The sequence below is a fragment of the Pelophylax lessonae genome (assembly GCF_965119305.1).
Source record: "Pelophylax lessonae genome assembly, chromosome: 12".
Taxonomy (NCBI): domain Eukaryota; kingdom Metazoa; phylum Chordata; class Amphibia; order Anura; family Ranidae; genus Pelophylax; species Pelophylax lessonae.
The window spans coordinates 20,244,053-20,260,287 of record NC_138779.1 but is presented as its reverse complement, the minus strand read 5'-3'; the positions used below and the strand labels follow the sequence as shown (position 1 = coordinate 20,260,287).

Genomic DNA, 16,235 nt, shown 5'->3' with positions numbered 1-16,235 from the left:
GATGCGGCCCGCAGCGGGGACAACGCAGGCTTCGTTGCAGGTAAGTGCCACATAATGTGCTAGTATGCTATGCATACTAGCACATTATGCATTTACTTTCCGGGGGGGGGGGGGGGGGGAAGGAAGCGTTTACTTCCTCTTTAACAAAAATTACATGTTTGTTGCAGGGGATGCCCAAAATCTGACTTGTATCTTAGTTTAGACTGCTAGGAAAATCAATGAGCCAATCACACAAGCAGAAAAATGACACTTCTGTGGGGGGGGGGGGGGGGGAGTTCTGTAAGCCATCTGTGTACAGAACGCCTCCAGGTCGCTATCTTGCATTTTTTTTTTTGGTGGAGGATGCGGGCAATGATCCCGGCTATATTGCATCCACGGCTCCACTTGCCGTCTGCTCACTAGAGCACTACTGCGGCAAAGTGGTTCGTCATCGTCTGACGACGTAGACCTACGTCACCAGACAATCCCCTTTCTCGGCGGCGCGCGCGCACTGCCGGAGGCGCGCTCCCGCTGTGTTCAGTCACAGCGGGAGTCGGGCCAGGGGAGGAGCGGCGGCGATCGCCGATGCTCTTCCCCGATCGACGGGGAATCGAGTGTGGAGATCCGCCCGCTTGTGTAAACAAAGCGGGCGGATCTCCTCAGTGACAGACAGTGTCAGATTGCAGGGTTCAGCATAGCTGAACCTGCGATCTGTCCCTGTGTCACTCAGTCACCTCCCCCCACACACGTTAGTAAGCACCAGGCATACATTAACCCCTCCCTCTCCAATAAAATTAACCCCTTCCCTGCCAGTGTCATTTTTACAGTAACAGTGCATATTTATAGCACTGATTACTGTAGTAATGTCACTGGTACCCCCAAAAGTGTCAAAAATGTCAGTCAAGGGTCCGATCTGTCTGCCGCAATGTCGCAGTCCCGCAAAAAAAATCGCAGATCGCCGCCATTACTCGTTAAAAAAAAAAACACCAAAAATGACAGAAATCTTTCCCTTAGATAGTAAACGCGATAACTTTTGCGCAAACCAATCAAAATACGCTTATTGTAATTTTTTTTACCAAACATAGGTAGCAGAAAACAAATTGGCCAAAAATTTAAAAAAATTTTGATTTTTACATTTTTTTGGGGGGGAATTTCATATAAAAAAAATGTGAAAAATATTGTTGTTTTTTCAAATTTTACGCTTTTTTTTTGTTTATAGCACAAAAAGTAAAAATCGCACAGGTGATCAAATACCACCAAAAGAAAGCTCTGTTTGTGGGAAAAAAAGGACGTAAATTTCGTTTGGGTACGGTGTCGCACGACCGCGCAATTGTCAGTTAAAGTCGCACAGTGCCGAATCGCAAAAAGTGGCCCAGACGTGAGACAGCAAAGTCCTCCGGTGGTAAAGTGGTTAAAGAAAATGACAGCGGCTGCAGATAGAAAAGGAAAGGGTCGTTTTTAATAAAGTCCAATTAAAAATTAAATTACAATATGACTTGTGTAGCAATTGAATATGTTATACTATTTCTTTTTGCTATTTTTTTCCCACGAAAATGGAGTTACCCTTTAAATTGGTGAACAAAATGACCACTTCCCAGCATGCACAGTTTTTTTTTTTTTTTGCACAAATTGCAATGTTTTCCCAGCAAGCACTGGTAAAAAAAATCCAGACCTGAACGTGGGACGTTGACGGGCGGCCGTTCAGAAGTGTTTCTACCGGGGCAGATGCGGATACATATTGTATTATATTACTGTTGTTTTAGGCACCGGGCCAGCCACTGCCGAACACAGACTATGCTAGGGACTTCATAAAAACTTCAAGCCAGCAAATATGTGAGTGTGGGGGGGGGCGGCTCCCTCCAGGTACACAGGCACCTTACCATCCAATCATAAGATTTTCATTTTTTTTATTTTTTTTTATTTTTTGGGGCAGCTGGAATTTTTAATAGGAGGAAATATTGTGTTGATTGGATGCAGTGGAAATTGTTTTAATTAATATATATGAATTGTGTGCGCTGTCCATGAATAAAAAATATCAGAATTAAAGTTTTGGATTTTGAATTTGATGGGATGTGGAGTGACCGGTCATACGATTTGGTTTTTTAAAAAAGAATAGGAAAAGAAACAATGATGTCATGTGTGGCCATTTACCCCAATACCAGCTATTTCCCCCCCATATTGATTAGCCACTCCCCCCCCATATTGATCAGCTGTTTCTCACTATATCTATAGGCTATTTCCTTCAATAGTCCCTTAGTATTGATTGGCTATTTACCCCAATATTTATTGATTATGACCAAATTGAATGGTCCATTTAACCCCATGTTGATTGGCTATTTTCTCATCATATTAATCATTTATTTCCTCTATATCTAGAGACTTTACCCCAAAATATCAATCCGATCAGTGTTTACCATTGGATCATTGACCTATTTCCTCAGTATCGAACAGCTATTTCCCCCAATATTGACCAGCTAGTTTCCCCAATATCTATCGGCTATTTTTACCAATATCTGCCTACAATTTCACCCAATATAACTCAGATATTTACCCCAATATCAAACTCACATATATATATATATATATATATATATATATATATATATATATATTGGCTATTTATGCCAAAATGAATCTAACATTTCCTCACTATTTATTGGCTATGTATTCCAAAATTAATCTGAACCCCCACCCCATATTTATTGGCTATTTATCCCTAAATCAATCTGATATTCCCCCCATATTTATCGGCTATGTATCCCATTCCCAAAATCAAACTGATCCCCCTCCCCAATATTTATTGGCTATTTATGCCAAAATCAATCTAACATTTCCCCAATATTTATTGACTATGTATCCCAAAATTAATCTGATCCCCTCCCCCAACATTTATTGCCTATTTATCCCTAAATTAATTTGACATTTCCCCAGTATTTATTGGCTATGTATCCCAAAATGAATCTGATCCCCCTCCCCATATTTATTGGCTATTTATCCCTAAATCAATCTGATATCCCCCCCCCCCATATTTATCGGCTATGTATCCCATTGCCAAAATCAAACTGATCCCCCTCCCCAATATTTATTGGCTATTTATCCCTAAATCAATTTGACATTTGCCCAATATTTATTGGCTATTTATCCCAAAATGAATCTGATCCCCTCCCCCAATATATATTGGCTATTTATGCCAAAATTAATCTAACATTTCCTCACTATTTATTGGCTATGTATTCCAAAATTAATCTGAACCCCCACCCCATATATATTGGCTATTTATCCTTAAATCAATCTGATATTCCCCCCATATTTATCGGCTATGTATCCCATTCCCAAAATCAAACTGATCCCCCTCCCCAATATTTATTGGCTATTTATGCCAAAATCAATCTAACATTTCCCCAATATTTATTGACTATGTATCCCAAAATTAATCTGATCACCTCCCCCAATATTTATTGGCTATTTATCCCTAAATCAATTTGACATTTGCCCAATATTTATTGGCTATTTATCCCAAAATGAATCTGATCCCCCTCCCCTAATATTTATTGGCTATTAATCCCTAAATCAATCTATTTCCCCAATATTTATTGGCTATGTAACCTAAAATCAATCTGATCCCCCCCCCCCCCCCCCCAAAAAAAAAAAAAAAAAAATTTTGTCTATATATCCTAAAATCCATCTGATCTCCCCCCCCAATAAAAAAATAAACAAATAAATAAATAAATATATATATATATATATATATATATGTTTTTTTGGCAGAAATTTACTCCGATATTAATCTAATTTTATCATCTATATACCCCAATCTCAATTTCATTTCCCCCCTCCATATCGATCAGTTATTTCCACAATATCTATCAAATATCTACCCCCAACATCTATCTGCTTTTTTTTTCTGCTCCATATCTATCTGATATCACCCCCCCCCCCCCCACCCACACTATATAATAAGATATTTACTGATCAGTCTGATTTTATCAGCTATCAACCCATACAGTGGGGAGACACCCCAGACTCAATAAGTCACACCTGGAAGCATGTGACAGGCTAACTAACAGATCAGGCCCTCCTGATAAGCAGAACAGGGTCACATAGATGTTTTACCTAGCACCTACCTAGGAGGGTGCTACATCAATATACAATAACAATTCTCCAATAGTTAGTCTTTCCATAAATAAAAAGGAATCCCCAACGCGTTTCAATTTCTTCCATCAAAATCTTCCTCAGGGGGGAAATTATATTTTGGGGATGAGCAGAAATCACTCTATGCACTATTAAAAAATATTGATTGGCTATTTACTCTATATTAATGGGCTTATTCCTTCACATTGATCCTCTATTACCCCTGCATTGATTGTCTAGGGGTGTCAGAAGCAGACATGTGACCCCCTTCAGATCAGATGATTATATCTTGTAATTGGGAACCGACCAGCTGGCCCCGTCCAATCTTTTTCAGAGATAAGAACACCAAGCCGCACTGAGCTGAACAAGGCAGCAACTGTGCAAGAGGGGAAGTCCTCCAGAGAAAGCCTCCATTCTGAGCGTATCATCATACCACCCTGACGCTGATTGTCAATCCCTCGATAGTTCCAATTTCTAACTTGGCAGGAAAAAAAAAATGTCCTTTTGTAATAGTGAAAACTGTAATTTTTTTTTTGCTGGGTGTTATCCCATCTAGAATGACATCAGAGGTCAATCATTAATATGCACCGTGGGAGTTCCTGCGATTTCACTTCTTGCCTACAATGGGACAGTTGTCTGTCCTGTTTTTCTTGTAGAAAACGCGGTCCCGCTGCCTCATGCATGGAGGGAGGGAAGAAAAAATGAATAAAGAAAAAACAAAAAAAACTTTTTTTTTTTTCTTTCCTTCTCTGTCCTGCGCTGTCCTGTCCACTGGCATTGTTTAAACTCTGTTTTCTTGAACACGGAATCCTGGGCGGCAATGTCTGTGGAATCTCAATCACCTCCAGTGTTAAATGGCTGGGACAGAGCAAAATGTTTCCCATTTAGAAAAATTACATTGACTAAACTGAACTCCAGGCAAGCAGCTAAATACACAGATGAAATACATGTTTATACTTAAACAGATGGAGCGGTTTTACTTGCCAAATAATTTTACTTTTTGTCCATGCAGTTCTGAGATTTACACAGCTCTGCCGCACAGCACAGTCCTGTCTGGCAGGAAAATAGACCTGCTTTTTCTCTGCTGCAATGAAGTAACCCTTACAGGTCTTGTCCCCCCCCCCCCCCCCAGTCTGTCACTGGACAATGAAAATAGAAACAGCAGAGTGATGAGATCATCATCTCTCATCTATTTCTACCTGTCTGCATGTTCCTTAGTATATGAGCAATGCAAGACAACTAACAGGCTCCACTTGTTGCTTCTTCCCCTCCCAGTCCTCCCATTCTTTACCAACCACAAAGACTAGGAAGCATTCTTGCCACTGACCACCAATGTAAGGGGCATTCTTCCCACTGACCATCAATGTAAGGAGCATTCTTCCCACTGACCACCAATGTAAGGGGCATTCTTCCCACTGACCATCAATGTAAGGGGCATTCTTCCCACTGATCACCAATGTAAGGGGCATTCTTCCTGCTGACTGCCAATGTAAGGAGCATTCTTCCCACTGACCACCAATGTAAGGAACATTGTTCTCACTGACCACCAATGTAAGGAACATTCTTCCCACTGACCACCAATGTAAGGGACATTCTTCTTCTTACTGACTACCAATGCAAGAATCATTCTTCCCATTGATCACCAATGTAAGGAGCATTCTTCCCATTGACCTCCAATTTTAGGGTCATTCTTCCCACTGACGACCAATGCAAGGAGCATTCTTCTAGCTGACCACCAATGTAAAGAGCATTCTTTTAACTGACCTCCAATGTAAGGAGCATTCTTCCCACGAACCGCCAAAGTAAGGAGCTTTTTTCCCACTGACCACCAATGTAATGGAGATTCTTCCCACTGATCACCAATGTAAGTGGCCTTCTTCCCACTAACTACCAGTGCAAGAAGCATTGTTCACACTGACCACCACTGTAAGGATCATTCTTCCTACTGACTATGACTACCAATGCAAGGAGCTTTCTTCACACTGACCGCCTATGTAAGGGAGATTCTTCCTACCAACCACCATTGAAGGGGCATTCTTCCCACTGACCACCAATATAAGGAGCATTCTTCTCACAGACCACCAATGTAAGGGGCATTCTCCCTACCAACCACCAATGTAAGGGGCATTTTTCCCACTGACCACCAATGTAAGGGACATTCTACCCACAGACCACCAATGTAAGGAGCATTCTTCCCACTGACCTCCAATGTAAGGAGCATTCTTCCCACTGACCACCAATGTAAGGAGCATTCCTCCCACTGACGCCCAATGTAACAGAGCACTTCACTCACCAACAATGTAAGGGGTCTTTCTCCACTGGCGACCAATCTAAAGAGACACTACAGTTTTTATCACATACATTTCTTCTCTAGCCAAAATTAGCATAATTTATTTAAATTCATTGTTATTATTGAAAATATTTTTGTCATTTAGATCAGCCCCAAATTTCAAATAAACGAGCACACTGCATGTCCTCGTCTTTTATTTATTATATTTTGGCTCACTGTTCAAACGAATGTACCATGAGTTGCAGATATAGTAACCGTTAGTGAGGGTTCCATGAGACCTGAACATTTTTCCAAGGGTTCCTCTGTGTTTTACAGATTAAGAAATAATGACGTTGATGGTGTGCCATGTTAAATCCTGAGAGTTGTTAGGCACCTGATGGACGCTGTAAATCTTTATTATCAACTCAATTATCTTCGTAACATTGACTTCTTTTGTGAACATTTGTGTTGCTTGTTTGCAGGGGATTTTCATATATTTACTTTAAATTACCCAAGTTTAACTGGATTATATTACACTAAATCATGGATGTCTGAGGGTCCCAACAGTGCTTATGGTTTCTAAGATGATTTCTTTACACATAAACTCCAGCCAAAAGTTGTTTTTCCAGTTTGGATAGAGAAAGGAAAGGTTAGTGCCGGCGGGCCGTAGGTTGCCGACCCCCTGCCCTTAACCATTTCCTTGTATTTAAATCCCAAGGAATGGGAAATCTATGGGCCCCCAAAACACATTGGTTCTTTTAGGCCTTTCTGTAGTCATATACTGAACCAATAAACCAACTGAACCAGCTGAACGCTTGGGTTGTTTGGCGCTCTTTCATGGTGCAACTATATATACACTTTTGTAGGCAAAACTGAAAGCTTTGCTGACCTGCCCTTAGCAACCGATGATGTCATTGGTTGGTAGGATGCGGGCAGGGGGCAGCCTAGACAACTTTCACTTTAGCCGGCAAAAGTACAGATAACAGCATAGTGGAGGAGAAAGCCCAGAGGAGAAACAGAATGAGCTCTCCCTCCTCTCTGTCCACAGAACTTAACACAGTAACCATTTTATGGTTGAACTGTACAGGGCTTTGTGTCTCTTTGCTGTGCCAATCTGGGGACTCTTTGCGGCACCCCAGAGTGCTGCAGTACCCCCGTTGAAAAACCCTGATATAGACTACTTATTTTGGATTAGCCCTATTTTTTGAGGGGCCCTTACTTTGTGAAGAGACATCAATCACAAGCCATTTGGCTCCACTAAGGACTTCATTTCTTTTAGTAGAGGACCCATATCCAGTGCTCCAATCCCACTTCGTCTTGGACCTATAAAAACCTGATACAGGTCTTTCTCTTCTAATTAATAACTTAAAATATACAAATTCCAGTTTGTGAAACAATAAATAAAATAATGTTTTTATTATGAGACATCCACAACAGCAGTAGAATCACTTCTATAGTACTCCTTTGAGTGAATTTGTTTTAGTATTTCAATTTCTTGTTCAATTGTATGTCAGAACCAAAGTGGCTTGTTTGAGTGTAGAATGGTACATTTTTGTTGTTAGAATTATTTGTCTAGTTTTATATAGTACTTGAAGGTTCATGCTAAGAGTTGGGGCATTCAGGTGAAGCTTAGGTTGGGGTTTGTGAAAAGGGTTTAAAATTGGGGTTAAGGCTAGGGGTAAGATTGGTCTCAATTCTTGAACAGCTGTGTATCGGAAAGTGGTTTGTTTCCTTTCTTTGGGTTCCATTTTTGGTGTTAAACTTATTTGGCTGGTTTTAATATTGTGCTTGAGGGTTCAAGGTAAGGTTTGTGGGGTTGGGTTAAAGGTTAGGTTTGGGTTCAGGAAGAGGACTAAGGATTAGGGTGAAGTACAGGGGTAAGACTAGGCTTCAGTTCTTGGCCAATTGTGTACCTGAAAGTGGTTTGGGTTTTGTGTTCCACATTTCTGCTATTAGAATTTTTGGTTGGTTTAATATTGTTCTTGGGGGTTCATGGTAAGGGTTGGGAGTATGTTTAAAGGTTAGGCTGGAGTTTAGAAAAGGAATAAAGATTAGGGTTTAGGCTGGGGCAGACCCGGACTGGCCATAGGGCACACTGGACATTTCAATTTCAATTTCACCGGGCTGCCGAGCCACATGTCCTAACAAGACTGGTCTGCTGGTGACCAGACTGCACAGCAGAAAGTGGGCAGAGACTGTGGTCTGGACAGGGCCCCCCTCTTTCATGCCAGTGTCTCATCTCCCGGCTCTCCCACCCCCTGCTGTGCTGATAGGATGACATTGTTGGTGGAGCTGGAGATCTGCACAGAGAGCAAGAGTTTTTTCATAAAAACAAGCGGGTAATCACCTGCTTGGTAATATGATCCAGATCGGCAGCTCCTCCCGCCCCCTGCCCTGCTGATAGGATGACATTATCAGCAGGGCAGTAGATGCTGGAGAGGACATACAGGCTGAATATTGCCTCTGGCCTGCCAAAGGTAGGACTGTGCAGGGGAGTCAGAGAGTAAAAGGGAGTACTGTGATAAGAGAGAAAAGGGGGGGGGGCTGCAAGGGGCCTTGTGATGGGGGACTGTGATTGCTAGGTGCAATGTAATGTAAAGGGGCAAATTATATAAAGTGTAGTGCACTATAAAGGGGTACTGTAATCATTAAAGTGCCCCGTTACAGTGCAGTCCCCTTTGTATCACAGTGCCCCTTTACATTACAGTGCGGAGGACCGACTCTGTGAATATCCCATCACCATCTGTTACCGTGAATGCCCGCCCCCCCCCCCCCAAGCCTACTTTTTGCTCCAATCTAGGTTGGGGGTTTGGCTAGGCATAGGTACTTGGCCAATTGTACCAGAAAGTGGTTTGTTTCATGTTTTGTATGTCACATTTTTGCTGTTAAAATCTTTTTGCTGGATTTTATACTGTGCTAGAGGGTTCATGGTTAGGGTTGGGAGTTGTTTTAAAAGTTAGGTTGGGGTTTAGGAAGACAACTAAGGGTTAGGGTTAAGGCTAGAAGTAAGGCTAGGCTTCAGTTCTTGGCTGATTGTATTTCAGAAAGTGGTTTGTTTCAGTTTTGTGTATTACCCTTTTTGGTGTTAGACTTTTTAGGCTAGTCTAGTATGTTGTGCTTACGAATTTACAGTAAAGGTTTGGTTGAGGTTTGGGAAGAGGATTGCGACTAGGAGTAATTCTAGGGTATTAGCTGACTGTATAGGCAGGCTTTTGTTCACTTCTAAACACATTTTGCATTCCCAGTCTATAGGGATTCAAAACTTGCTTGACACAGGTCAGAAGGAGGTCAACTGCAGGTCAAATGCACCTGCCGATTAATTTTGAAAGATCTCCAAAGCATTCCAACTGATGTCAAACCAATGCCATTGACACAAGCTCACAGCCCAAAGACCAGCATATAAAGATGACGAAGTACGCTAGCTACATTGCCCAACTGATGTCAAACTAATGCCATTGACACAAGCTCACAGCCCAAAGACCAGCATATAAAGAGGACGAAGTACGCTAGCTACATTGCCCAACTGATGTCAAACCAATGCCATTGACACAAGCTCACAGCCCAAAGACCAGCATATAAAGATGACGAAGTACGCTAGCTCCATTGCCCAACTGATGTCAAACCAATGCCATTGACACAAGCTCACAGCCCAAATACCAGAATATAAAGATGACGAAGTATGCTAGCTCCATTGCCCAACTGATGTCAAACCAATGCCATTGACACAAGCTCACAGCCCAAAGACCAGAATATAAAGATGACGAAGTATGCTAGCTCCATTGCCCAACTGATGTCAAACCAATGCCATTGACACAAGCTCACAGCCCAAAGACCACAATATAAAGATGACGAAATATGCTAGCTACATTGCCCAACTGATGTCAAACCAATGCCATTGACACAAGCTCACAGCCCAAAGACCACAATATAAAGATGACGAAATATGCTAGCTACATTGCCCAACTGATGTCAAACCAATGCCATTGACACAAGCTCACAGCCCAAAGACCACAATATAAAGACGACGAAGTACCCAAGCTACATTGCCCAACTGATGTCAAACCAATGCCATTGACACAAGCTCACAGCCCAAAGACCAGCATATAAAGATGACGAAGTACACGAGCTACATTGCCCAACTGATGTCAAACCAATGCCATTGACACAAGCTCACAGCCCAAAGACCAGAATATAAAGATGACGAAGTACACAAGCTACATTGCCCAACTGATGTCAAACCAATGCCATTGACACAAGCTCATAGCCCAAAGACCACAATATAAAGATGACGAAGTATGCTTGCTACATTGCCCAACTGATTTCAAACCAATGCCATTGACGCAAGCTCACAGCCCAAAGACCAGAATATAAAGATGACGAAGTACACTAGCTACATTGCCCAACTGATGTCAAACCAATGCCATTGACACAAGCTCACAGCCCAAATACCAGAATACAAAGATGACGAAGTACGCTAGGTACATTGCCCAACTGATGTCAAACAGATGCCATTGTCATTGACACAAGCTCAAATTCCATTGACAATGTGCTTTTAGACATAGAGCTTTCCTGGGAACTGACACTCCCCCTTCAAGCATGATTTCAGCTTTCAGCTGGCATGCAGTAGATCAGCATATAAAGACAACAAAGTGTCCTAGCTAAATTGTCAATGACTTGACCTCACCACTAAAGCAATAATAATTTTTGATATTTTCCTGGTGTTATGTTTTTCTACCCAATGTACCCCAAACGTGGCTATATTTGGATGAAACCCCACCCAAACTTAGCCAAAGCTGCCCAGGAAGTATAAAGCTCATTGCAAGAGACGCTTGAATGTTAGTCGGCTTGTCAGTAAAATCATCCAGTCTGTGGAAAATATTACACTAACCTTCTGTTCAATTAATTGTACATTTTTATTTTTCTATTTATGGCCCATGCTTCTGCTTGTTATTGCTAATGCTGTTTTGCTGTGTAATTGCAGACCTAATAACTCTGGAGTTGTAACAAAACTTTTTTTTTCTTCTTTTATGTTTAATGGCTTTTTTTTTTTTTTCTGTAAGGCAGCCGAGCGGTCATTAGTAAAGTCATTAAACCATATCCCTTACTCTGAAACCGCTGCATAACCAGAGTCAGGAATTTCAGGTTTATAACGCAAGAAAATAACATGCTATTGTGTAGCGAGGATTTCCAAACTCGTAAAAAGCCATGTTCTTGGCAGGGCCTTCCAAAGAGTTATGAAAGAGTGATTAGAAACACTCGCGCTGTAATTGAAGTCTGGTTAGGAGTGATTGCAGGCCTGTGCTGGGATTGCAAAATTCAGAGGTTCTGATACAAATTGCCCTACCATTGGAGTCAGCTCATTGACAAACAATGCACAGGCCGTTGTCACTTACATAAGGCCATTTTTGTGGACCATTTTGCTACCTAGAATGTCAGAATCACCGATAATTATGGCACAAGGCCTAGAGAATATAAGACCTAAGCACACATCCTAACCATCTGAGAAAAAAAAGAAGGGACACCTAGGGGCACAAAATATGTAGGCAAACCACTTTTAGACCGGAGGATCTGGCTGCTCAATGACCAGGCCCTATTTTGCGATTTGGCACTGCGTGAATTTAACGGAAAATTGCACGGTCATGCGACGCTGTACCCAAACAAAATTGACGTCCTTGTTTCCCCACAAATAGAGCTTTCTTTTGGTGGTATTTGATCACCTGTGCGATTTTTATTTTTTGCGCTATAAACAAAAAAAGAGCGACAATTTTGAAAAAAAAAATATATATATTTTCACTTTCTTTTATATGAAATTCTCAAAAGAAAAAAGTAAAAATCAAATTTTTTTAACATTTTAGGCCAATTTGTTTTCTGCTACATATTTTTGGTAAAAAAAAATCGCATATATAAGCGTATTTTGATTGGTTTGCGCAAAAGTTATTGCGTTTACTAACTACGGGAAAGATTTATGTCATTTTTATTGTTTTTTTTCTTTACTAGTAATGGTGGCGATCTGGGTTTTTTTGCGGGACTGCGACATTGCAGTGGACAGATCGGACCCCCAACTGACATTTTTGACACTTTTGAGGGGACCAGTGACATTACTACAGTAATCAGTGCTAAAAAATATGCACTGTTACTGTAATAATGACACTGGCAGGGAAGGGGTTAACACTGGGGGTTAACACTGTTGGTGATGAAGGGGTTAAATGTGACCCTAGGGGTGTGATTCTAACTGTGGGGGGGCGTGGCTTGTTAAGGCATCACAGAGACATGTAATCCTATATAGCGGGATCACATGACATCTGTGATCACTTTAGGGAGAAGTACGGACGGCTGTGTTTACATCAGCCGTCCGTCCTTCTCTGTCAGCGGCGGGAGATCGCGGGTGGCCGGCGGCCATCGGAGCCATCTGACATCCGCACTGGCTCCCCTGCTGACGAGCGGTGGGCGGGAGCGCGCCTCTGGCGGCGCGTGATTGCCCCCTAGCTCCTCCCAGGTGAGCGCAGTACATGTACGGCACTTTGCCTGTACGAGCCAGACTGCGGCGGCTGGTCGTAAAGTGGTTAAACACCCCTGCTATATCTCCAGCTGGTGGACCATGTTGTTATGTGGCCCTATTGACCTGCATTAATCATGTTTGGGGTCAGCAATGCCCCCCCTCCCAGTGAAATCGACCACATTTTTCCTGCTGCATCATGGCCAAGGCATATATGTACAGCCAGTTTCTTTGGAATCTGCCCCTCGCTAGCTGAGGCAGTAGATGTCACTATCACTGCTAGCTGTCAGGATTTGGCGGAATTCAGAGCCAGATAGGGAGTGACTCCTCATTCTTTAGAGGTAAGTGGAAGACTCTCCCATGTTATTCTTCCACTGGCGATATGTCATTAGCAACAGTTGTCCATGAAGTCCTGGTTTTGGTTAAAAAGAGGGACAGGCCCTCCAAATGAGGAGCAGCTGAGAGCTTTGGCCTAAAGAAGTCTTTCTCAACCAGGGTTCCATGGAACCTTTATTTTCCTTTGAAGACTTCTAAGGGTTTCTTGAGCAACAAGCAGTATAAGAAGGCATGCCTTCCACTAAACACCATTAAAAGTGTTCATCTACCCCTCTGGCCAACAATATAAGGGCAATCTTTGCTATGAAGGAGTGATGAGCTTTATGAAGATGGGTCATAGCTCAATGGGTTGTTTTTAGTCTTACAGGCTGCTCACCAGCGACTCTGGGGTCTTGCTGGAGCCCCAGAAGAGTTTTTTCTAAAGTCTTTAAAAGATGAGAGGGCCACACCAGCTTGTATAGTCCTTTAAAAAAAAATGTGTCTTGCAACAGCCAATGTGTTTTGGTGGTTCAGCAGCACTCTCTGTTCATCAAGGCTACGTCTGCAGCTCTTCTCTCTCCTCACTTCCCCTGGCTTTGCTGGGGCACTGGGAGCCACTGGCTCCCAGTGCTGTCAATCAAAGTCAGTGACGAGGGAACGGGAGGCGGGAGGCGGGGCTGAGTCAGTGGACGTAGCAGCTGGGCTCGGGAGTGAGCGCGCACGAGTGCCCCCTTGGGAAGCGGTTATAGCACTGGACAGGTCGGAGGGGCCAGTAGCACCGACAGGAGACCCAAGAAGAGGAGGTTCAGGCCCGCTCTGTGCAGGTCTATTGCACAGAGTAAGTAAATATAGAAATTTTTGTTATTAAAAATAAATAAAAAATTAAATAAATAAATAAAAAACTTCCTTTGCAATCACGCGTTAAGCACCTTTCCTCCTGACCACCATTGTACAAGGTTTTAAAGATTTACAATGTAGAAGGGAACTTTTCCAATACCCACCAAGGTAAAGGGGCATGACCACTACTAATGTACAATGAGTTGTAGATATCATAATTTTAAGCAGGGGTTCCCTGTAACCCAAAAATGATTTTTAAGGTTTCCTCAATGTAATGCAATGTTTGAGTAAAGCTGGCCAAAGGCCTTAACATGCATCTAAACCCAAGAACAACATAAATTATTAGTAACGCAGTTCCAACAGATAAACTGCAATATATTACTATTATTATATTTAGGATATTTTAGGTAAATCATCCCCAAAGAGTTATAAAAAAAAATAAATTTCATACTTTTGGAACTTTTGCAGTTACAATGTAACAGATCGAGCTGTTATCTTCAGCAATGTATTGTGTGTTCTGACTAGCAGAAGCGTGGAGATCCCATCACGTGAAAACTTTTTTTTTTTTTTTTTTTAAATATGACTATTTTTTTTATGAAATTAGATATTATTTTATGTGGACATTGTAGATTCAAATAAAGATATTTTATAAAATTTTTGATTAATAAATAAATTAATTAATAATAAATTAATTAATTCATTAATTCATTAATAAATTAAATTTTATATTTTTCTTTAGTCGGGTAGAAAATAAATGTTACATATTAGCATTATACATTCTTTTCATATACCCATAACGTTAAGCTTTAGTGTTTTTTTTTTTTTCAGTCTTTCCATTTATTTCTATTTCATACCTATTTTAAACCTTTTTTGTTGTTTGCCGAAATCAATAGCTCAAGCTTACATTTATATTACATTATTACAATACTGTGGCTCAGGCTTAGTTCTCTTTTTTCCTAATTAATTTTTTCATTAATTAAAAATGAATTAAAATTAATTAATTCATTCATTAATTAATAAATTAAATGTTATATTTTTCTTTAGTCGGTTAGGGTAGAAAATAAATGTTACATATTAGCATTGTACATTCTTTTCATATACCCATAACGTGAAGCTTTAGTCTTTTTTTTTTTTCAGTCGTTCCATTTATTTCTATTTAATACCAATTTATACCTTTTTTGTTGTTTGCCGAAATCAATAGCTCAAGCTTACATTTATATTACATTATTACAATACTGTGGCTCAGGCTTAGTTCTCTTTTTTCCTAAACACTGTTGTTCCCTCTTTCAGGTGACAGTGACCTTGTCAATAATATGTATGAGCCTGACCCGGATCTCCTTGGAGGTGACAGCGCAGAAGAAGAGACGGAGGACAGTATTATGTCACCCATCCCCGTAGGACCTCCTTCGCCTTTCCCGACCAGCGAAGACTACACCCCAAAGGAAGGTTCTCCTTACGAGGCCCCTGTCTTCATTCCTGACGACATTCCAATCCCATCGGACTTTGAGCTCAGAGAGTCCTCAGTACCCGGAGCTGGCTTGGGCATTTGGGCCAAGAAAAGGTTGGAAATCGGGGAAAGATTAGGACCTTATATCATGACACAGAAGAACACGTTAAAGGAGAGCAACCTAGGATGGGAAGTAAGTCAAACGTCAGCCTTATTAACCAGAGCAATTGGCTTTTCCTCTATTGGTTTCTAAAAGGAATGGAGGTCTGGTTGGGACCTAGAGCAGAAGGATATGAGGGGGCCTTTCATGCTGCTTATTCTTTCTAATATAGTGTGATAAAATTTCAGATTTGCCCATCCCATATGAAAGATGCTGGGCCAGCCTCTAATGTTGCCTTTGATACTAAATTCTGTGTTTGTTGCTCAACCCTATTTTTTGTACTAATTCCATTAAAAAAAAGAAACTGATACTATACCCTTCATAAAAAAAAATAGCCAGTCTTTATATATTGCCCCCTTCCAGTGTCCCTTATCTGTGTCTTGGACCAGGCAGTGAGTCAACTTCAACCAACTTCCTCTATCTTTGGTTAACAAGGCAATTATGGCGTTCAGACCCTCACATCTGGTCCATTTAGCTGCTTTCACCACGCTATATATTAACACATATCAATACCCATTTCAAAACCATGGACGTTCGTATAGCGTTGGCCTGCCCTGGTGGAGGTAACAGCTTCCACTCTTCTGAGAAGGCATTCTACAAG

The 16,235-nt window shown here is 41.3% G+C and overlaps 1 protein-coding gene across 5 annotated transcripts in view; it reads left to right on the top strand.

The window, feature by feature from the left end:
* Positions 1-16,235, top strand: part of PRDM16 (PR/SET domain 16) — a 909,210-nt gene that overhangs the window by 253,177 nt on the left and 639,798 nt on the right. For all 5 annotated transcript variants that reach the window (XM_082273292.1, XM_082273289.1, XM_082273288.1 and 2 more), the window contains exon 2: positions 15,318-15,667. In XM_082273292.1, coding sequence (XP_082129418.1) covers positions 15,318-15,667 — 350 coding nt within the window. The remainder of the gene's footprint in view (positions 1-15,317; positions 15,668-16,235) is intronic.